The 24,682-nt window shown below is 39.5% G+C and overlaps 1 protein-coding gene and 1 long non-coding RNA gene across 8 annotated transcripts in view; one reads left to right on the forward strand and one right to left on the reverse strand.

Annotated features, from left to right (window-relative positions):
* The window catches only part of BMP7 (bone morphogenetic protein 7), a 79,885-nt gene that overhangs the window by 46,944 nt on the left and 8,259 nt on the right, over nt 1-24,682 (reverse strand). For 3 of the 6 annotated variants that reach the window (XM_039497787.1, XM_039497791.1, XM_039497789.1), the window contains 3 exons: nt 13,918-14,073; nt 8,482-8,652; nt 3,770-4,231 (listed from right to left, as the gene is read on the reverse strand). In XM_039497787.1, coding sequence (XP_039353721.1) covers nt 3,770-4,202 — 433 coding nt within the window. In that variant the 5' untranslated portion in view covers nt 4,203-4,231; nt 8,482-8,652; nt 13,918-14,073. Of the gene's footprint in view, nt 1-3,769; nt 4,232-8,481; nt 8,653-13,917; nt 14,074-14,264; nt 14,367-24,682 lie in introns of those variants that run through there. The other 3 variants (XM_039497792.1, XM_039497788.1, XM_039497790.1) reach the window with 2 other exon arrangements.
* On the forward strand, nt 3,177-24,077 carry LOC120380253. Of its 2 annotated transcripts, none has more exons than XR_005587672.1 (3): nt 3,177-3,394; nt 4,656-4,746; nt 23,967-24,077. It is a non-coding gene; the product is annotated as an uncharacterized LOC120380253 (long non-coding RNA). The 2 variants fall into 2 exon arrangements; XR_005587671.1 differs by lacking the exon at nt 23,967-24,077 and adding an exon at nt 13,233-13,362.

Consider the following 24,682-nt stretch of genomic DNA (forward strand, 5'->3'; position numbering starts at 1 on the left):
TTCCAAGAATGACTAATTTTCTGTTTTTTTAATCTCATTTTTTCAAGGATTAAAATTTTTTGTCCATTTTATAATCAGCTGTGAGACAAATTAACTGATTGCACATCACTCATGCTGGGTCTTTAAAAAAAAAAATTCAAGGAAGAACTATTTACCAAGTCAAGACTATTAACATAAAGACAATCCAATTATTTTTTAGAAAAAAAGCTCCTCTGCAGCCTAGGAGATGTTTTCTCATTAGTTGCTGTTTATGAATTTTAAAATTAAGGTTGTGCAAGAGAACACTTTTTCTTTGAAATGAAATTCAGAGGAATACAATTTATAGTAATACCCTTATAAGCCTGGTCATTATTTATTTGAATTAGGTATTCAGACCTATGTGGCCTAATTCTGCTTTTGTTTACATCCAAGCCTATTCCTACACAGCCCCATTCCTCATCCATCTCAGTACTAGTGTAATTGAGAACAGAAACTGGCCCATGAGTTAACTGGATCTAGTGCTATATCTAGTTAATTAGCAAGCTATTATAATAATGCTACTTGTTCGATATAAACCTAGTTTGTTTCAAGCTACCCTTGAAATAAAGCACCTGTATTCTGATTCCTAACTACTAAGGTCAAATGTAAACTCTTTGAGCAAATTCAGCCCTGATCTAACTCCACAGAAGTCAATGAATGTATCTCCTCTTTCATATCTTGTAATTTATTATCATATGTTAAGCTTTTAAGCTGGATGGATGGAGAAACATTCAAAGAGAGAAAGTATATTAGTAGACTAACCTTCGAAAGTCACACAGATCTGCAATAACATAGCTTGTTTACTGAAGCTTAGATTTAGTAATGACTTCTCTACTTACTCTCACTTCCCTCATTACTAAGATGCACATTTTATTATGCTATGACACTTCCTCATTGTGCTGGCTTTAGAATGTAATAAAAACCTACCTGTGAAATACAATGCCCACAGAGTATCTCTTACAAAACTAGGACACAGTTTAATACAGACTGCATTTAGCAATTCAGCTCTGATTTAAATGGAATCATTGTAGAAAGCTTTAAAAAAAACAGTCTACAATAGATCTAATTTTCATGGTATGTCATAGAAAACTGTTCATACTAAAGCAGGTGTTGTATTAGACTATAAATGTGAGTTAGGAGCTAGTCTGATTCATTAAGAAGTCCATAAACAAGCCAGGCTTTGTCCGATACAGATGAAAGAACGATGACTATAATGGGATGAAAGGTGTGCACAGTGATGAAGAAAGCTATTGCAGATCTATGTCCTTTTTAAACTTGTCCTGGCATGCACTGTTGACAGGGGAACAAAACAGTACAGATAAACCTCCCAAAAGTGCCTTGTTGGTAATAATTTCACCTGTCTATATAAAACCACTGACTATTGCCTACCTTCTGATTAATGACTGGCCATCCTGACAGCAGTTAAATAAAACTATAATGGATCATTTTGCTTGAAGAATATTTTTATGCTCTCTAAACTAACTACAAAAGCCAAGAGTTGTGCTGGAGTGCATAATAATCTTAATGTTACATTGTAACTTCTGTTTACATATATGCAATCACTCTGTGTTCTGTGATACTCTTATAGAGCAGGAGCTCTCCAAAAATTGTTCTATATTGTATAATATGTTGACTAATTTCACTATAATCACACTTTGGGCTAAAATGTTTGTGTGCAATATAATTTACTTTAGGGCCTGAACCTTAATATGTTTTATACAAAACTGCCCTGGACTTCAAAGATGACCTTTCCTTACATAAGGAGTATGAGACTGGGTTCCTAGAGCTATACTTATGAAAGCTACATTGGAACTAACTTTGCTTTTTATAAAGGATACAATTATTCCCCTGGAGATAAACATTTCTTTATCTGGAGCTGACTCATTAATTATTTATCCCTTTCACAAAATCCTCTTACAATATAAAAAGAAAAGTGTAAATTTTAGTTTCATTATTTCAACATCTTTTGTTTTCGGTTAGAGCTTATTGAGTGTCCCTGCATTCTCAGCATTAGGCTGTACTTTATACTTAAAACTAAGGTATCAGCAAGCACAGAGTTAACATGATATCTTATCTTTAAAGTCTAATGTTTGACCACCAACAATAATTTTGGATGTTCAAATATTTGATTTTAAAATGTATTATTGATGATTGGTTTAAATATCTAAAAGAGATTAGACAAGCATTATAATTCTAAATGGAACCTATTATCACTTTCAGAAAAGTGTAGACCCTGGCCAAATGTAGCTCATAAAGCCCTCCTATGAGGCTCATGGTATTTAATATGAATGAGTGACTCATGGAAACTGGAAGTCCAGCATACAATACTCCATCTCCAGGTATCACCAAGATTGCAATGGAATGGTAACTGTATATAATCATAACTATTCAGCTATGTGGCATAGACCTTATACTGCTACTAATGATTCTCCGTTAGGGCAAGTGCCAGAAGAAGGATTATGGTTCAATTTCTGTTGCCACCAGGAAGTTCTAGGTGGCCATGGTGTGAAACATAGTGACAACTGTTAAGTCCTTGACAATGATGGATTTTTTTACAGTAGTAAAGATAAGGGTGCTTGCAATCTGTACCAGTTTATTATTTTTATGCATCGGGTATCCCTCTTGCATCTCATTAAGGCAAAGTTTGAGTTGATCCTGTTTGGAAACTACTGTTCAGATTTGGTCTTGAAATTGTAGGCACCCAATCTGTACATTCGGTGGTTTCAGAGCCACACGTGATGAGTGCTAAAATTGGATATGGCAAACTCCGACCTATAATTATATATTTAAAATAGAATGCTGGCCATGACAGCCTTTTACTCAAATCCAGACCAGTTAGTCCAAAAGGCCATGCAATCTAAAGCAGACAAACAGAACTCAGCTTGGCCCATGGCATCCAATTAGAGGCCTAGTGAGCTGCATTCAAAGGTGACAACTTTCACGTCATTTGCATAAACCCATCCACAGACATGGGCTTCTGAAAGAAGACAAATTAGCTGCCTAAAACTGGGGTCAGTAAAAAGAGCTGCAGGAGTAAATAAGGATTTACTACCGAAACCCTCTCAGCCAATGAAGAAAACAGACTCTGAGCAGCCCTTTCCGTTTAGTTAATGCTGTCTTCCCCGCTCCACTGGACTCCATGCATTTACAGCCGCTCTAGTGCCATTGTTGATCATTTACATGACTCCACGCCTAGGGCTTTGAACTACGCGGCAGCTCATGGTCTTGTGCTGGTTTCACATCTTCCTTGGAGGTTCAATATGCAGGCCAGAGCCGCTCGTGATTCTTGGAAAGACCCGCGCCGGAGAACCCCACCTCGGGGACAGGGAAAATACCCAGTGGCAGGGGTAGGAGGAGGAAGAATTCGGCACGTGGGGTGAGAGCTGATTCAGCACAATACATGAGCTTGTAAAAATCCCAATGATGTGAAATAGGGACTGAGCCCTGCCCAGCTGAATTTCAATATTCCTGCTATTTACATATCACATAAAAAAGTAGTTTTTCCTCGGGCTACTTATTTTCCCTGCCCTGCCATCGGGGCCACCTGCCACCAAGGCCACCTGTGCCCACCATTAGAGACACTTGGCCCTATCAGAGACACTTGTGCCATCAGATTCTTGTCCTCCCTTTGCCCACAAGAGAGATCTGCCCCATCTCGCCCCCAGGCACTAATCCCAATCTCAGGCACTCCTTCCCCTGCAAAGAAAAAATCTCATCCCAGAGGTCCCCGGGACTGGGGTTAGAGACTCACCCAGATTCACGAAGCTCATAACCATGTCTGCCTCAGTGAGGAAGTTGCTGTCCTGTAGGCTGGCCAAGGGTGGCCCCTGGGTGCTGAAGATGGGCTTGTAAGGGTAGGAGAATCCTTCTCCTTCCTCCCCTGCTGCTCCTGCCGCCTCCTCCTCCACCGACATGGCATTGTAGAGATCCAGCATGAACATGGGGGCAGAGTTCTGCTTGCCGTGCAGATGGGGCCGGGGCCGGTGGGGCAAACCCAGGATGGAGAGGATCTCCCGCTGAATCTCCCGGCGCTCCTGGCTCCGCAGCCTCCTGTGGATGAAACTGGAGTGCACCTCATTGTCCAAGGTGAAATCAGCCAGGATGCAGCGCAGCCACAAGAAGGGAGCAGCAGCCCACAGGACCAGCAGCCAGGAGGCAGGCTGCCTGAGCCACACCACATGCATCTCTCTCCTCTCCTCCTTCACGCAGCTCCCTGTGGAGGGGAGATAAAGAGATCCAGTGGGCTGGGGAGCAGGAATAAATACTTTACCATTAAAGACAGCTGGTGCCTGCCCCTCAAAGTTCTGATCACTTGGGTAGAGAGGGGAGATCCAGCTTCAGTGCACTCATGATAAAAGTCTGGCTCTGGGGGAGGTTGTGTAGTTTGTAAAATCCATATGATAGGAAAGAGATAAATGGAGAAGATAATCCTGAGTGTTACTTTCCACCCTCTTCCTTTGGGGTCTGATCTCTTTCGCTTCACTTCTCACAAGCTAAGTCTAAGTACGTTTGAAATGCTTCTTTGCAGACAGCACTGGCAGCAGGAGGTTGTATCTTGTGGGAGGAGCAGGCAGCAAAACTCAACACTCTCTCTCTCTCTCTTCCCCTCTCCCTCCCTCTCTCTCCAAACTGCTTAGAAAAGAAAATCCATGTTAGTGCCTAGAGCAGAAACATCTGATCAGGTTGCTTTTCAGGATGTTTATGGAAGCTGCTGGATTGGAAGAAAGGGTGAGCCATTTCTAAGTAGTTAAATGAATGTAAACTTGATTAAAGAGAAAGCACCCAAGGGGAAGGGGTGGTTTATGTACAGGGAGGGGGGGCAATCCTTTGAGAGAATTTGTATATATATAACACTGGCCAGAAGGGGGAAAACGATAAATGCATACATTTAAAATTTAATGATATAAATATACTAGGCAGAGAGACCAGGGTCACTTTTTCCACAGGCAGGTGGGGAGCAGGGGGAGTTAGTAAGGAAGAGTCAAGGAAGACTGGGGGACTGTGGGATGATGGAGAAACTTTAAAATACTAACAATTAATAACATTTAAATGATTTTGAACCATCAGCCTCTGCACATTGCTAGTTTGTCACTATATTATCTTACTACTCTCCCGTCACCTCTTCCCATTCTATTGTCTGTGACACTCATTTGTTGAATCTTGGCTTGAATTGGATTATCAAGTGTTAAAAGCAGGGAGTCGCAACTGTCTTTTACTACCTGTCTGTACAACCTCTAGCACAGGGGTCGGCAACCTTTCAGAAGTGCTGTGCCGAGTCTTCATTTATTCACTCTAATTTACGGTTTCGTGTGCCAGTCATACATTTTAATGTTTTTAGAAGGTCTCTTTCTAGAAGTCTATAATCTATAACTAAACTATTGTTGTGTGTAAAGTAAATAAGGTTTTTAAAATATTTAAGAAGCTTCATTTAAAAGTAAATTAAAATGCAGAGCCCCCCGGACCAGTGGCCAGGACCTGGGCAGTGTGAGTGCCACTGAAAATCAGCTCGCATGCCGCCTTCGGCACGTGTGCCGTAGGTTGCCTACCCCTGCGAGTCTAGCACATTGGGGCCCATGATTGGGCCCATTGGGATCTACTGTGATATAAAAAAAATTAATAAGAGTTAGTCACCAACTTTAACTACTGCTTCTCAACAGTTACTTGAAAAGAGAGGAGTGAAAATAATTCACAGTATATGCTGACTTTCAAATTCAGTCTTGGGAAGGAAGGGAGAATGAAGAAAGTGGGTCAGTCACACTAATTTTGACAGCATATGCTTTTGATGTTTCCTGATGATTCTACCATACTCAAAAGTCTCAATACTTGATCCTGAACACCTTCTTCACCTACAAACACTTATATAGCTCTGTGTATTTAAAGCATCATATAAGCAGTAACTAGCTATTTATCATAAGAGGCCTATGGAAACGGGATAGCCTGAATAGAAGAGGAAACTTAAGGCATATAATTGAAGTAAATTACCCTAAGGCCACCTAGTGAGTAAGTGATAGAGCCAGAATTAAGATTCCTAACTCCCAGCCCTGTGCTCATTCCTCTGGACCATATTCCTTCTCAAAGCTCCTAAATCAATGAGAGTTTTGGGTCCCCAATGGAGGCAACAAGAATGAGCTTTCAAAATCTTTTATACTACCTGAGAAGCACTACCAACCAGCTGTCAAGCAGTGGGAAGGAGTGGGTAATTTACATAAAGCTTGTCTCTTGCTTCTGATCTTCCAGAGCCCTTCACTTTGGCTTAGCTCTGTGATTTCAACTGCCTGCAATACTACACACAACCTTATTTTGTGTAACAACTTTTATACAAATCTTGGGCTTGATCCCAAGAAGTGCTGAGTTACCTACAACACCTCTGAGAATCAGGCCCTTTCTGTGTAAAAATGCTTGCCAAGTGTATAACTTAAATAGATTTGACAAAATGTTGTGGGTTTTTTTCATTTTGTTTCCTTTGTGCATTTGACAGCACCATGTCACTTCCACTGTTTCTCTTATATAGCCAGTTCGTTCCCATCTTGTTTGTGAGTGGATCTTTCATTCAGCAACAGGGGGAAGAAAAACATCTTAAAAATAGGAAAACATGATAGTCAAACCATCAAAATTGTCAAAGGGGACTCAAGAATGGGTAGTATCTGAAACTACTTGTAGCTCACTTTTTGAAACTGACTAGTTTTCAAGTTGACAGTGTCCCTTTAACTTTTCCTTCTGGGGGAAGGAAAGAAAAGTAGTTGTATATTGGGAGTTGGAAGGTGTTTTGCCAGGAAACTGGTTGCTGAGACTTAGTTTATCATTTTTATGGGAGATGAATTTTAAGACTTGGTGAGCTTTTAGGGTTGCCTAAGAGGTCATTTATTTCTCTTTGTTTTCCCTATATATTCAGCTGTTTTGGTTGCCTATTTTTGACTCTAAGCAAGTGTATCAGTTTAAGATTGGATATGTCCTTTCTTGAGGGGTGGGGAACATTGGGGGTATATGCTACACTTGCATGGGAACAACTCAGATGATTTAATGAGTTCATTAATTAAATTATATCATTATATTGCTTTCTTCTATGATCCTATTCTTCATTTCCTGTCTAAATTGCAAAGCAAGGTACATGGTGTAGCAGAGATTAAGAATAAAGTAGAGAGATCACGTTGTGGACAAGCAATTGGGCTTTTATGAAAGGGGATTATTGTAAGAATCAGTGAACCAAACTCTTTCTTTGAAGCTGCTGTGGGTAATGCCTCCACACTCTACCCTCTCCCCCACACACCTTCCCAAAATGTCTGGTTTGTGGTTGTAAACTAATAAATACAATACAATACAATAGATGCATGACAGATATATATAATAGTCCACATGCCACTGCTTCTTTACCTCTAACACATTATGCTAGGGGGATTCTTTATGAGTGTGGGTTAAGAAAGGGAATCTATTAGAGAATTCTTCTCACATCACATGCCTAATCCCTCATGGACATCAGTGGGGTTATGGGTTGTAAACAAGAGCAGAATTTGTCCCAGTATGTTCAATAAAGGATAATTCTGTATAGACTGAAATGGGCTCAAACTTCAATTTTAGGATTCAGTTTTGGGTTTCAAACACTCACCAATCTATATAGATTATAGTCTGTACCATCCTTATTATGGATTCCATCTTTTTTCCCCATCATACATTGCATACTGTTTAAACTCATTTCATCTGCTCCCTGCAAGCTACCTCCCAAGCTCTGCAGGCATATTGCTGGAAATAATGGCAGCCCATATCATCATCCTCTTTCTCCTCCTTCTTCCCAGGTCAATTAAAAAACCAGTTTTTCCTCTTACGGCTCTCTTCTCCCTTTCTCCTCCTCCTCCTCCTCCTTGTTAGAGAGGGAGAGCTGAATGCTCATGATGAAGCAATACCTGCATGTTGGCAGTTGTTTCAGATCATTTCTTTAGATAAAAAAATTCCAACCGATTGCCTCTTTCTTGAGGGTTACATATGTTACCAGATTAACTACTTTTTGGTCTCATCATGAATTGAATGTTTTTATCTGTTTTGTGTATTAGCTACTGCTCTTTTTGTTTGTGCAGGCAACTGCACACTCTTGATGGGTGGAAGAGACAACTTTAGAAATAAAGGGCCCTACTTTAAAAAAAATTAAGCACCCAAAATGCATGTGCAATTGTATGTGCCTAGTTTGCATGCACTGTTGCCATGATCATAAATGCAAATGGGGCAAATGCCTGCAAATGGTTCATTCTGGTCATTTTTGTGTAAAGTTCCCCTAAATAACTGTACACTCAGATTAGGCAAACATTTTCACACCTAACTTGTTTAAAGATCAGGCCCAAAATGTATTATTTTCCTTCCTCCTATTTTTCTAAATCAAGTTCAAGGTCCACATCCTTACAGCTAGATGCCCTCCTCCTAACCATTTCTATTTCCTACTCATTTCCCCATTCTGAAAGCTTTGTACCTTCCCACCTCTTATTCCTGGAACAAATTCCTCTTCCTAAACACTGAGCATCTTTTCTTTCTTCCTCCAAATGCTTCTACTAAAATAAATGTCTTTTGGGAATCTTGGCTGACAGTATCATCAGGATCCTCTGTACATCCTCTGCCTTTCCTGGTCCCTCCATACATGTGATTCAGATTCTAACAATAAAAAAAAAGTATTGTTTTTATAAGATTACATAAACAGCTTGAATATTGCATTACGCCCACATTGGATTATACTTATCAAAGTTTCTATTCATTCCCCTTAACACCATTATCGCAAATGTATTCCTCAACATGAAAGTAATCACATTATGGATAAGCCACGCGTTAGCACTGTCCCAAGAATTTGAACTAATCTGGTTCTGGACTGTGCTAATCACGTTATACTAATTAAGCCATAGCTCTTGTTGCCCTGAGCTCTACTCACCAGAGGAGATACAGTGGTCGAAGCGGTGCACACAGGTTTGAAGGGCATTGTTACTCCTGTTTGAAAACCTTTTAATAATTTTGTAAAAGAAATAATTTTGGAACAGTAGGGACCTTTGAATCCTAAAAATCAAATGGTATCATGGGACTGAATCCTGAGAAGTGCCGAGTGCTTGAATTAGGCAACTAAATTTTTGCCCTAAATTTATAAAGTTGGTCTAGATCTCCATAGACTTCCCTGGAGTTACTGTTGATTTACACCAGACACTAGATGTAGACCATTTTAGGATCAAGCCCACATAGTAAAATATATATTGTGGTTCTTATAAGCTAACATCAATAATATATTTTTAAACAGAATTTACCATACAACCACTTTGAGGTCCAGATTTTCCAAAGAAGCGTCTAAAATTTATTCTCTAATTTCGCACTCTCCAATTATTTCGTGAACACTGTTTTGGAGGTAATTTTTTGGCATAATGCAGGAAATTGTCCTTATGGGCAAAAATGTGCTCTGTGCATCTAAAACCTTAGGTTCACACTTGTGAAAAAAAATATGTGGGCAACAGTGTTATATGCCGTATTGTAGGTGCAGTCTTTTAGTCTGTGTTGTGCTCCCTTTGACAATTCGACTCTGAAAGTCTCTTGCTTTATCATGCATTTTTATAGTAAACTGCAATCATTTCATCCTAACTCTTCATCAACAGGCTGTCAAGATTCCTGTTTGATTGTTAATTACTCTTTTTAGTTATATTGAAGTCATTTTATATTTTTTGAAAAAATTCTTTTTTGTCATTTACACTTTGTAATTACTGCAAATGTAGTAATTATCATATTTTTACAGTCAGTTTTGTGCAGGTTTCCTTTGAAATCTGACCTTTGTTCTCAGGAGTTTACAGCAATGACTGGCTTCAACATGCAACATACAACGGGCCAAATATTGAATGCCTTCGCTTTTGCTCTTTAGGCTGGTGCAAAACAATACCTCAGAAGAACCAATATTTTGTGCCTTTATTCTGACTGGTGCTTGCATAACCCCTGCACAGCTGCTGCACAAACTACTTGTGCCACAAGCATTAGTAACCTGAGCGGGGAGGTTGCATGGAAAATTGGGGTATGTAAGCAAAACCATATGGATCATGCCCCCGAACTGTACAACCCTCTGTTACTAGAGCTAGGGAACTATGGAGGTTGTGGACTTTGGGGTTTGTGGGGAGGCAAGATTAGGTGCAACAGTAGTACTCCAAAGTTTCTCTTCTAATTGAGGCTTATCTTGCTCATGCATATGAGTAAGCAAAAGCCAGAATTTGGCCCCAATGTTATCTTTATTCAGTATCAATTTCTGCTTTATTTATGTTTCATTTCTATAGAAACAATTATTTTAATGGTTTATTCTGAATACATATTAAAACTACTCTAATTGGCAACACATTCTGAGCTGCAAACTTTTTGTGCAGCATGGGGTTAGAGAGCTAAAGAGGTGTAATGTGCATTTTTTACTCTGATCCTGTCTCTAAAAAAACTCTCTTCCTATATATAATGATTTCTATAAAAGTCTGTGAACTGATGTGGAAGCAGAATGAAGCTGAGAATTCATTTGACTTGCCAAAGCTCTTGCCACAAATATCCCCTCCAGAATTACACAAACAATTACACTTTGGGACCAATCCTCCATGGTTTAAGGAACGTTCCAGCTCCCTGTCTGACTGAGAAAGGAGGTTTGCCACATTGCAAGTGCTTGCATCAAGCAATCTCCTAGAGTTTCAGCAGCAGAAAACCATTAACAACCAGGCTTATGCTGAAGGCTTTTAAAAAAAAATTAAGGGGCCAGATCTACCACTGATGTAAATTGGCATATTTCCATTCAAGTCTACGAGTAACACTGATTTATACCAGCTGAGGATCTAACCTAAGCTATCTACTTATCAAAATACAGAAACAGACTATCTTACTATTAGAGTAATATCTTACAAAGCGTGTTCTTTTTAGGGGATGCTGCAATCATAAATGCATAAAAATAATCACATACAGTCATGAGATCAAAGCTATAGTTACTGGTGGGGATTTTCCTGCAGATTTTTTCATCGGAAACATTTGTGATAACTAAATGGTGTTCAGCATGCACTGGGTTTGCACTGTAAATTATCTCTTTTCAGCAGTCATTCAGAATCTCTTTTACAATTGTCTGAACCCCATAGGCAAATATATATTGTTAGACGATTAAGATAATTTTTCAGTTAAGATGTCAAACTGCAAGGAGAACAATGGAAACAACCCCCCTTTTGTTCTGACTAAACTGTTCCTAATGATTCCCTCTATAAACAGTAGCACCAGCGGAGGTTTCAACAAGGCACCTCATTGAGACCCCTTTCAAAAGGACAAGCAGAGCAGAACATGGGGCTGAAACTCTCAGAGAGTCAGTGCACTTCACTCTGCTTTGGTGGTTTGACCACAAGAGAGAATCTGTTGTTTTTGTTTATTGTTTAAGGCACCCCCAAAACATTTAAAAGCATGAATTTCCTCAAACAGTACCTTGTAAAGAGTTCTTAATGTTTGGGATGTCAAGATGTTTGTTTGTTTATCTAATTTAAACTAATGGACTGTAAAATAGATTCTGTATAAATTCTAAATAAGCAGCGGGGGAGGTGTGTGCAGCCCACCTGCCATGATGGTGCAAATGTTCGGTGCCAAGGGAGCAAAGATTTTGGAGACTCAGAAAGATCCTCACTTTTCCTTTTGCAATAAAAATCTCCCTTGGGGCATAATGTTCACAGTCCAATGAACTGGGGGAAATTTTGCAACAGAGCTCCCAGGTTTCTGCTGTTTAACTTCTGAAGAAATTCAAGACCTGATGATGAATGTAACCACAAAAGGCCAACACATATTCTTGTAGGATGTTCCATATGGATGTCAATTTCATAATCAGTGTGCTTTCACACAAGGGAGAGTTATGGAGGTTATAAATCACTTTGTGATGGGTCATTTCTCTATTCCGATGCCCTGCATATGTCTGAACAATAGAACAGAAGATCTTCCATTGAAACAAAAACCTATTTACAGAGCTTCTCGGGTTGTATGTAATTAGGAGGCGATGATAGGTCAGACAGTACAAGCCCATAATTTGGATGATTTTGGACTAACACTGATTAAATTTACCAGTAGAGGTGCCAAGCTTTTCTGAAAGAGTCTGGAGTTTTGTGTACTCTATCATCTGATTTACTAGGGTAACTGCTAACTTATATAAATAAAACATGGGTATGTACATACGTTAAGTATTCCTGGAAATAGCCAGTAAGAGACCACGAGAGAGGAAACAACAATATATATATATATACATTTCTGAGACAGGAACCAAATAATTTCAACTCCAGGAGCTAATCCCTCTCACAAGATGTGGATCACCTTCAATTCCCACTATGGTTAGTGAGAGCTGAGGGTGCTCAGAAGCTGGTAGGAAGTCCTTGGAAGCTCACAGGATTGAGTTGTCACAGGATTGACAGGTGCAATGATTGAGTAGTCATGAATCCACTGGCCACACCTCCTCTTATATAATGTTAGAATGGAAGGTTTGTGCATGTATATGTTTTGTGGAAGAGATGAGTCTTTAGGAGGGATTTGAATGAGGGGAGGATGAAGGCCTGGTACACTAGCTTTGGGAATTTTTTCCACTTGGAGGGGTTAATGTGGAAGAAGACATAAAGACACTAGTGGTAAAATGATGTAAAAGTGGCTGTAAATCTGGTATTGTTAGCAAAGCTAAGGGGATCAACATGGACGCAATATGAAATGAGCTTTGATATGTGGTCTGGGCTGAGTTGTGCAGGGCCTTGAAGGCAAAATCAAGAAATTTAACTTGATATGGTAAGTAAAGGAGCGCCACTGCAGGGATTTAAAGCAGTTAATGATGTTGTAGGACTGACAGGCAATGGAAAATATTGTTACTTGCTATATTGTGGAACATTATAGAGGAGTAGTATGGGAATCAGGAAAGCCAATTGGTTGCAAAGTCCTGTTTGCATCTAACTATTGTAAACTGCATTTTTGGACCATGACTGAAGAATACTTTCATGTAAGGGATAATTTTGAAATAGAACATCATTGAAATGATTGGGCCTTTGATGCAAACTACTGTTTTCCACTATTGTGATATATGCTACATACTGTTGTTTTACACATGCGTGTGTGTGTGCATGCACAGTCTATATGGCTCCTGAGGGGTCTGGGTTTCAGGATGAAATATGCTAATTATGCATTGTATTAATACTACTGTATACAATTTAATTATGTCACTTTGTCTCTTTCTTCAAAAGTCTGAACTCAAAGTGTACTGTTTGCAGTGAAGTTTTCTGATAAATGGTTGACAACAACTGCCTGCAATTTGCTGGCTACAACTTCAAAGAGTTTCTGCTTGGGAATTCCAGACAGATAAATTGCTAAAACACCTTACTCTCTGAACCCACCTACAGCAGCTTGGGAGAATTAATTTATCCAGAACACAATGAACAGATGCTTTTGTAACTGTATTTAATGTCAGCTAAAATATATTTCATTTAATTATTTGATCATGTTTAGAGGCCACATGAAAATATAACTGACTATACTGTTTGGCTTTGTCAGCATCTTTTCTTTTATCAAATACTTTCTAGATGTGTCATTTTTCCTGTGCATTTTAATATATTTTGTGTGGTGCAAGCCATGTGTTAATTTTAATCCCTTAAACCAGAGAGTTCTTAAACAGAGACACTATACAGCAGAGGTGAGCAAACTTTTTGGCCTGAGGGCCACATCTGGGTATGGAAATTATATGGTGGGCCATGAATGCTCACCAAATTGGGGTGTGGGAGGGGCTCCAGCTGGGGTGGGGCTGGGGATGAGGGGTTGGGGGTGCAGGAGGGAACTCTGCTCTGGGATCAAGGGGTTCAGAGGGTGGGAGGAGGATCAGGGCTGGGGCAGGGGGTTGGGTCACGGGAGGGGTTCAGGGGGTGAGGCGCTTACCTCAAGCGGCTCCCAGAAACAGCGGCATGTCCCCACTCCAGCTCCTACACGGAGGTGTGGCCAGGCAGCTCTGCACGCTGCCCTGTCCGCAGGCACCGCCCCTGCAGCTCCCATTGATGCTGAATAGCGTTAGGAAGTGTTGTGCCCTTTGTGGTTCTGTATTTTAGATGAAATATAAAACCAAGGTTCTGATCACTCATGGCCATTAAATATCCCGTAATGCTTTTTTTGTAAGTATACATATCATAGCTCTGCTATCAATTCAGCTGAATAGATGGTATTCTTTCTCACTGTTACACCCTGAGACTCTGTGCTGTTATTTGACCTGAAAAGACTGTTTATGATACCTTTATTTTATGTGTATTTAATAAAGTTGTGGCCTTCTTAACCATAATTCATGACTCTCATTCTCATTCTTCAATGGTGGAACCAGCAATCTGACATTCCGATGACACCAGTTCAAAGAGTAGGCTGCAAGACTCAAACAGATTCCTAAGCATTTTAAATTTTATTATACCTTTCCTCCTATGTTTCCCTGTTGGAGAGATAAGCACTTTAGCTGAAGAAATGAAAAGTACAAAGCATCCATAGACCTTGTTATGTAAAATATAAAAAGTGGGTGTTAGATTATATCAGCACACGTTTAGCATAAAACATTTCCTATGGTAATGCCTCTCACTTTCCCAGACTTTTACAGGCACCAAATGGCACATAGGCCACAGACCTCTTTGTAATGTTAATGAATCATCTTAATGGACTGTTTTAGCAGAAACATTCATCACCTTTTGTACCACAATGATTTTTTTTTGTTATACTTAAATGGTTAAGTAGGCAATAAATGCCTATCAGACCAACCACTATAGGCTAGTAATCCATCTAACTATAAATCATTGGTGGATTATTATTGTCCTGTTTAATTAACACTCTAAGGGATTCTGTCATTAGACAGACTTTAACCTTCCACTAAGGAGGCTTTGACATTTCAAATAAGAAAAAGTGTGTTTATGTGAAAAGTTAATTTGCGTGACCTGGAACTGGCAATGGTGTCAGGGGTGAGAGGGTGGGGGTGTCATGATGACGGCTCACTCATTTTTTCTCAGGAAACTAAAAATCAGAAAGGACTAAGGGCCCAATCCAACTCCCATTGAAGTCATAGGGAATTTTTCTACTCATTTAAATGGCAGTGCAATCGAGCCCTAAATGAACTTGATATAGTTGTATATAGCAGTTTTTAAATTTCTGGCCCCTAAATTGGTAAGATGGCAGCTTTGTGAACTTTGTATGTGTGTGTGTGTGTGTGTGTCTATGCTTGTCTGTTTTGAGTTTCAACCTCAAGTGTTCTAAGCAGAGTTTGTAATGGGCAAACCCTTTTATTTTCCCTCAACAAAGCGGGGGAAGGGAAGGCTAATCCCATTGCCTCTCTGTGAACTCTTTTCACACTTCAGGAATCAGCCAAGCAGCAAGAGCTTCTGGGAAAGGCAGGGAGTTCATAGGCTCATACAGTATAGTTCTTCTGTAGAACCAGTCTGTAGTCCTATTAAGCAAAATTTGCATAACTGAACTTATGTCTGGTGCAGGATGAGGTTTGACATTGTACAAAGATGAAACATTTGTGTATTTGATGTACCTGGAAGTTGCTTTTTTGATCCATGGCAAAGTGGCAAGATGGTAGTTTCTTTTTTCTTTAGTAATGTTTATTTTATTTAATAATTGTTGCTCCACGTTTCTTCAACTGGTAATGCTACTTGTGAGAAAAATGGCTCACGTTAATGCATTTATTTCCATCTATGAAATCAAATCTTGTTTTCTGGACCAACAATTTATTGTCTGTTTGGTTGAACGGTTGGTTGGTTTTTGGTGCAGCAGTATTGATAATACTAGCAGTGCACTTATAATCTTCTATATGTTTTGCAAATATTCAGTAATTAAAGCTTAGAACAGCCCTTCGAGATAAAGATTACTAAAAGTATTAATATCTCCATTTTATAGATGTAGAGGTTTAAACACAGAGACTAAGGCTATGTCTACACCAGTGGTTCTCAAACTAGGACCGCCGCTTGTTCAGGGAAAGCACCTGGCGGGCCAGACCATTTTTTTTTTTACCTGTCACGTCTGCAGGTTCATCCGATTGCGGCTCCCACTGGCTGCGGTTCGCTGCTCCAGGCCAATGGGCGCTGCAGGAAGGGCAGCCAGCACATCCCTTGACCCGCGCGACTTCCTGCAGCCCCCATTGGCCTGGAGCGGTGAACTGTAACCAGTGGCAGCCACGATCGGCCGAACCTGTGGATGTGGCAGGTAAACAACCGGCCCGGCCTGCCAGCGGCTTTCCCTGAACAAGCGGTGGCCCTAGTTTGAGAACCACTGGTCTACACTTTGCACCTTTTAGCAACACAGCTGTGCTGCTACAGCCATGCTGCTAAAAGGCATGTAATGTAGCCACTGTTTGTCTGTGGGAGAGAGCTCTCCCACCAACAAAAAACTTCCACCCCCAATGAGTGGCTCTCCTGCCGACGCTTTTCATGGCAAAACTTTTGTCGTTCAGGGAGGTGGGTGATTTTTTTCACACCCATCCTCTGAATGACAAAAGTTTTGTTGTTCAGGTTCCGGTGTAGCTCTCCCAGCGCTGTCCGTACTCCACCTCCCTGTGGGGAATAACGTACAGCGCTGCTGGGGCTTTGACCACACTGGCGCTTTGCAGCGCCACAATTTGCAGTGCTGGAGAGGGTGTGTTTTCACACCCTGCTGCAGCGCTGCAAATTTGCAAGTGTAGCCATGGCCTTAGTATCTGAGCCACAGGTATACCTCAAGAGTGTTTGTTTCCTAGTTCTGTGCACAAATTTCTAAAATGCGCTTTCCTCTCCTTTTTTTATTTATATATGGGGATCTTTTGCATTATTTTTCTAGTATGTCCCCAAGTCATCTTCTTATTTACTCTTGTATAAAAAAAGAACAAATAAAATTTTTATAAAAATCCCCAATCTTCCCACTTAAAAGCTCTTGTGCAAGGGCAGCTCTTTTACTTTTTCATTACGATTTTAATTTAAAATCTTATTGATTTAAAATTCTTTTGCCAGGTAAATGTATGAAGATGTATCATCTCATTTTCTATGCTGATCCAGGACAAAAACAGCATTAGCATTTTAAATAACCATTTCAATTACAATTACACATTCATCTGCCAGTTTCTATCCTGTAATGATTCATAACCAAAAAATGTGGAAATAAGTTTGCTTGAGTGAAACAATACAAGACACCAAAGCAAATCTAATAAGATGAGAAATAAAAGTACAGTACTTCTGCAGAAATTATTGCCTGCCTGAGTGAGTTTCTGCTGCAACAGTTTCTAAGAGAAGAGGTTTCTGCATTCCCTATAGATCCACCCCATTAATTAAATTTGTCGTTGCCTGGCACAAAGCCCCAGGCTTCAAGCTTTTTTACAGCAAGCACTGTGCCAGCCAACATTTTATCTTATACGAGATGGACAGCCAAACTTCATGTCTGTGAACATAGTAGGATTCCTAGGCAGGATTTCCCACAGATTTTCCCCATCCTAATCCAATATATTTTGGAGATTTATGCCAATTTAATATTCAAGGTTTGAAGTAAATAGATAAAGCTTCAATGGCCATTTCAGGTTATTTTCTTGTGTACCAATGCTATATCCTTCATAAGATGGAGGACTAAATTCTAATAAAGTCACTGCATCTCTCCTCCATATAGCTGCCCATGAGACATTCCAGAAGAATGGGTTCTGAATGGCTTCTACAATCCAGCCAAGTTTTATCAGAGCAAGTCATCAACCAGTAGGCTGTGCAAATCTGTTCCATTGCTTCCCCTGTGATTAAATATCCAGAGAAATTTACATATAGCTCAAATTCTCTATGATCTGTTTAATCTTAATCATACCCAAGCTATTTTTCAAGCTGGGGCAAAAAGGTTCCCTCCAATGGTGTAAGTGAAATGATGAGACATCTACTTATTTATTTCTCTACTTTGTTTAGTATCAGAGGGGTAGCCGTGTTAGTCTGGTTCTGTAGAAGCAGCAAAGAATCCTGTGGCACCTTATAGACTAACAGATGTTTTGCAGCATGAGCTTTCGTGGGTGAATACCCACTTCTTCGGATGCAAGCAGTGGCTTGCTTCTACTTTGTTTGAACATCCTAGGGGCCAAATTCTCACCTCAGATCCCATGCGCTGAAGTTAATGGCATTGCACAGGAAGTAAATTAAGGTAAAATTTGGCCATATCTGTCCATATTTTAATGAATTTAAGAATCTGATTTCCTGTCTTGCTACAGAGGCAGAGCTGAACTGTGTGTGGATGGGGGAAAGACTTAGTTCCCTCCGCACAGCAACCTCTTCTTTTCCTCATATGGACTTCATTCCTAGCCCTCTACCCACTCTTATACTATAAAATTATGTCAACCTAACTTATGTCGGCATATAGCCATCACAGTTATAAAATTCCTTGTGTGCATGCACACTTGGCTCCTTGTGTCGGCAAGTGTGCAACCTCACCAGGAGCCGCTTGTATTGATTGTATTGTTAGTGTGTGGCATTGTGGGACAGCTCCTGAAAGCCAGTCACTGTCGATGTAAGCAATGCCGTGTCTACACTGACACAGCATCAACCTAATTACATCGATTGTGACTCTACATCGCTCAGGAAGGTGGTGTTACCAAACCAGAGGAGAGAGGCATTTATGTCAGTGGGAGCCAAATTTAAGTGAAGACACTTCCACAGCTAGGTCAACTCAAGGCAGCTTACATTGACAGAACCCTGTGGTGTAGACCAGGCCTTGCCGTCTGCCTCAAAGAACAATCTTCCATGGATTCTAGGCAACAGATCCTCTTCTCCCTTGCCCTAGGCCCCTAAGCGGTCGTGCTCCTGTCTATCTCTCTCTGTGCCTCCTTTCTTGCTCACCGTTCTGGGACAGCAATTGACATGGAGAGCAAGAAGGGTGGGGGAAAGGAGAACAAAAGACTACTAAGCCCCAGGTGGCCAGAGGGCAAACTGTAGAGATAAAAGTTATATTTTTTCTCTTATTCCTCCATCTCAACAGAAACGTGTTTCTGAGTCCCATCGCCTTGCTGCCTTGAACAGTTAATACATAAACTCCTCTCTCCTAAGAAAGGCACAGGAAACTCATCTCATTAAACCTTGTGCTTTAGGACCTACTATTAGAGATCAGGATGAGACTTAATGTGTGTGTGTGAAATGTTATATTAGTCCTTTTAATGTTCCAGAAAAGTACAGAGGTATTTCATTAGGTCAGACTGAAACTACCTTAGTATCCGGAGATGAACTCCCAGGAATGCCATGCCAGGAAAATAAATGTTCAAACATTGGATGATGTCATAAAACATAGATCAATATACCTATATCACAAAACAACCCTTTTACGATGACTATCACATACTGCATGTAGAAGACAGCATGTCTAATGATTAGAGCAGAGCAAGACAATCTCTATCCTTCCTAGTCCAAATCTGTGTCCAATTTTCATTGTGATTTTAGGCAGTTTTACTTCCAGTCAATTATCCGCAATCTGGCTTTAAGGGTTTGGGGCCTGATTGAAAGCAATGGGTGTTATGGTCCAAATAACGTTTGCAGGGTTGGATTCTATATTCATTACCAGAAAAGTTAAATAACATTTGATGCAATATTATTGTTAGATTTGTTTTTTTAAAATATTTTGAAGCCTTCAGGTAAAAGAGAAATGAATGCAAATATATATTTCCTTCTGATGAGTTTAGCATATTTATTTTACCAGTGTTTAACATGCATGACCTCAATGTATTGCCGAATATATTTATTACAAAAATATCGGGTATCATGTTTAAACAAATACCTATTTTCAAAGAACTCAAAGATTCCCCTTTGTTTAAATATTGGTTTCAACATGACACTGCATGAGCTGCAAAGTGGGGGGCAGGGGGGCGGCGCACAAGAATAGAATTTTGTATTTAATTTCCCTGTCAGATGAGTAGCAAAGGAAGGAGAATCTGAACATATGTTCTGCAAGCTCCTCTTTTACTGAGACAAGCAATACTTAATTTATGAAATGTGAAGTTTTCTTTCACATGGCAATAAAGGCTCAACTCTCCTGCCAATTTCATCCCCCCATAAATATTGACTTTGGGCATCATTCAAATACTTGATTTTTTTTTCAAATTACACAAAATCAATGACCGAAACCATCTTATGGCCTCTGTTCTCCTACGCTGGTAGGAACAGTATTAATTCCCTCCACACCATGGAATTAAGTAAAGTGCAGATGTGGCAAGGGTCTCCCAAGAAAGATATGTTGCTAGAATAAAAGGAGGGCTTGGAAAGCAATTTGAAAGCCCTGGAATCTTTGAGACGTGGACTCCACTGATTTTCTTTCTTGCCTTATTTTTTGAAAGAAAGAACGCAAGCAAGCAAGGACAGAAAAAAGAAAAAAAAGAAAAAAAAAGTAAAGAAATGGGAAGGGAGGAGAAGAAAGGCATAGAGGGGAAAGGAGAGTGACATTTTTAAGGTTGTGTCCTCAGCCTAAAGTGGCTAGTTTAAAACACACATACACAAAGGCACGTCACCATTTCCCCCCATACTCTGTCCTCTACAGTACTTTACTCTGTCCAGCAAATGATAGGATACTCATTGCTCATTGTCCCTCCCACTCATTTCAACACTTCCCTTATTTCAGGCTTCCCGTCTTCTCTGTCTGCCAGTCTCTAGACTTTGTCCTCCTACTTTGGTTTTTCTCCTGCTTCATTTTTTCACCTTCCCCTTTGCTGCTCACCCTCTTCTGATTCCCTCCAGCTTAGCGGTGACATGAAAGGACTTAGGCACCAATCCTGTGACTGTGCGTATGTGAAGCCCCATTTCTCCTCTCTCAGTACTCCTTGCCCCACCATTTCTCCTACAGATTTTCTCTCCCTGAGCAGATCCTCACAGAGTTCTCCTCTCCCTTAGCCCCTGCAACCATTAGTTTTATCCATGGGAGGGGGCAATCTGGCCCCATGATTCTATAAACTCTAATTCCCACACAATAGCTCTTTACTGCCTTTTCGAAGAAACAGTTGTGTAGTGTTACTGGAGCGGAATTACTTCCACATTTCATGCCAGAGGTGGCCGCATTTCAGTGGTGCATGAGTGATCCAAGTTTATAAAGCACTTCAGAAACCTTTTAGATAAAAGATGTGGTATACTTTTCTTGCTACTCAGAATTATTCTAATTATCATTTTATTATGTTTATGTGTAAATCTAACATTTACTTTTTTGTAGTAACTAATAACATTGCTTTCAGTGTTTCAAAATGCTTTTTAAAACCATGTAAAATGCTCTTTCTCCCTCTGTCTCTTAGTTGCTAATTTATTTTCATTTATATGTGTATTTTCTTTTGATTTCACTGCTTAGCACCCAAAATCCTCTGAGCACAACACAATGTACAAGTCTTTATGTAGTGTAGTTGTAGCCATGTTGTTCCCAGGATATTAGAGAGACAAGGTGGATGAGGTAATGAAGTTGCTAATAAAATATATTACCTCACCCACCTTGTCTTTCTGCAAGTCTTTATAACATTCTTAGCCATGCTTGCTTTGCTTCTTTTTTTTTGGGGGGGGGGGGAAGAGCGGGGCAGGGAGTATGATTAATATATCTTCCAGCTTTCCAGTACATATGATACCTGTAACTCAATACTGATACTTTTGGGAGGTCTTCCTAACCAAATCTATTCCTTCCTTCAGGTGTTCTGGAGAGGGATGGGTATTGGATCATGATAGAAAGATACTCATTAATTTCTGAAGTTGGGTGCAACCAAATTATGTAAAGACAAAGATGTTGGTGGTCTGAACATATTAGCATTTTGATCCATGGCAGGAGATCAGAGAAGAGCATGGATAATGATTTGTGTCAACATGCAGGACACAGTCTTCTTACAAAGTTCATCAAATACAGTGTATATATCTATATAAGAGCACTGCAGTTTGGGGAGGCAGGCATATTTGTTTCAGAGAGGGAGCTTACACCAAATTGTTTTTTTAAAAGAAATGTAGTCAGTTTTGAAAGATGGAGGATATACTGGAATATTATTCCTGCCTGGAAGGAAGAAATAATGATTTAATGAAACTGTAAAAAAACCCAAGAATGTGGGAATGTGTCAATTTCAAGAAAATTTTCACAGGAAAAGTTTCTAAATTATTCAGAATCAACATCGAATATTTTGTTTTGACTTTCTTGCTTTGTTTTAGTTCATTTGGACTTGCATTATAATGTTTTTTGAGGAAAAGCTCTGTGAAGCTCAAAACTTGCCCCTACCACCAATAGAAGTTGGTCCAAAAAAAGGTATTACCTCACCTTCTTTTGTCTTCTTATAAGGTTTTGACATCTAAATGAAATATATCATCATTATTGAAACGAAACATTTTGACATTATCAAAACCTTTTGTTTTGGTAAAGGTGTTTCAGTGTTTCCAAATAAAAATATTTTGGAATTTTGATTCCACAAAATATTTCAAGATTTTGATTTTTCATCCTGATTTGGGACAAAAACAACTTTCAAAATGTCTTATTTTTTCCCAGAATGGAAATTCCAGTTTCTGACCAGCTCTATTTAAAATGTTCTTACCTTGGTTGCTAATCATGCAGACATTTAGGTGTGGCCTGCACATAGTTTTGGTACCAGTATAACTATGTTGGTTAGGAGTGTGATTTTTTTACACTATTTTTAAACTATTTTTTTGAAATAGTTATAGTGTTATCACCCTAATGTAGACATGGTTATGCCAGTATAAAGGTGTTAATACCAGTATAGCATTTTCCCACAAAGTATACCAGTATTAGACACCTTTATAGTGGTATAACTGCATCCACATTGACTCATTGAAGTCAATGGGACTATTGACAGTAATAAAGGTAATCATGTACAAGTGTTTGCAGCCTTAACGTGGAAACTAGTTCTAATGTATTGTAGAACATCAGGGGTTCCAACTTCAGAAAAGCACACAGAGATGCTGCAGCAAGCCACTGTGAGCTCGATTCCAATTTAGGCCCTTCATCATACTTCTTTTAGTAAGAATTATGGAAAGCATCAAGGTCTAGTGGACAGAGCACTGAACAGCTGAGTTGTGAGACCTGGATTCTATTCTAGCTCTGAAATTGGCTCACTGAGTGACTTTGGAAAAGTTGTTATGAGAGTTGTTTTTATGTACTTCAAATGGCTTCCTGTGGGCAGCTCTTAGCACAAGTCACTTAGCTTCTCTGTGCCTCACTGTTACAGCATGCTTAAAGATATTCAGATAAAAATACTATACAAATGGTATTTACATACATTTTGAATATAAATAAATTATATAAATTATTACACCGTTATTAAACCATCATTCAAGATTCACCAGTCTTCTAGAGCACTCTTCTTTAAATTTGTAATGTGTTGGAATCAGAAGTGCCTGCTGAACACTTTCAGCAATGAGCTGTAGAATCATAATTTCTTTCATACCCATATTGTTTAATGAGAATGAAGACCCATTAACTCAATTATGGAGAAGCATTTAGAAACCCAGTTTGATGAACAACAAACTAATAGTATGCCTGCAACATAAATCTAGAAAATCAACTGTATTTAAATTTAAATAAACAATTCCTTCCTGTTCCAGTCTCATAAAACAGAACAACTTATGTAGTGTAATAATGACCGGTAGGCAACGGCTATTATTTGTTTTTGTTACATCGCTAACATGAGGCAACCTGAAGGTAAAATGAGAGGGTTAGGAATTCGCTTTCCTGATTCACTTCTGAGAGTTCTATAATTTTGCTGAGACCATGATCTCATCTCATCCAGCTCTCCATGGAGGGGAATCTGGATTGGCTGATGGGGATGTTTGTTATCCTTCTGGTGGGACATCAAACTTTATTAAGTGACTTGAAGAAAAGCTGCAGTCTGATTAGTTGGAGAGGGTGCTGAATATATGATTATCTAGGAACTAATGCACATAATGGCATTATATAGCATTTTCACCAACCCCATCACTGCCCCAATTATTTCTTACTTCTCTTTGCCATGCCAGGGTCCCAGTTTGGCATTCCAAGCATACTCAGAACTATGAGTGAAGAAATGATCCAGATTTGGAAACATTCCAGCACAAACAAATGAGGGAAGCTTTAAAGATACACAGAAGAATGTCTGCAGAAAACAAATGGAATGTCTTATAATAAATTAACGTGTGCTATCAGATTCTTAAGAAAGCATTCATGATGTGGGCACTAGAACCACCTACTGCTTATCGACTTTGTCTATGACACAAATGAATATTCTTATACTGGAAGAGGTATCTTTGATGGCATATATCAATTTATTATAACACATTTTTGTTGCCATCTTCTGGTTCATTTTCTGTAAGGCTACAAAGAACTGACTGACTCTGCCTGATTTTCCAAGCATCTGTCTGTTTACAAACTGTTAACTGTTGATAGTTATTCCAAAATAACTATAGACTGTACACAACACAGTACTACTTAGACCATGTGGTTTGTCTTAACATAGGTTACACCATTTTCAGTTAAATCTTGTGTCTCTTTTAAACAACCAAACACAGAAGAAGTTAGGCTTTTGCAGCAACATGGCATTAACGTGTATTTATTTGACACCATATTCCTAACAGCTTGTGTGAAGTAATCCTGAGACTGGCTGCTGAGATGTGAGATCCTTCAGTCAGAGGCTGCATTACAAATCTTATTCTCTTTACTGGATTGTCAACACACAGTTTATGCACTGATTTAACTA

The sequence above is a fragment of the Mauremys reevesii genome, linkage group 13, assembly GCF_016161935.1.
Source record: "Mauremys reevesii isolate NIE-2019 linkage group 13, ASM1616193v1, whole genome shotgun sequence".
Lineage (NCBI taxonomy): Eukaryota > Metazoa > Chordata > Testudines > Geoemydidae > Mauremys > Mauremys reevesii.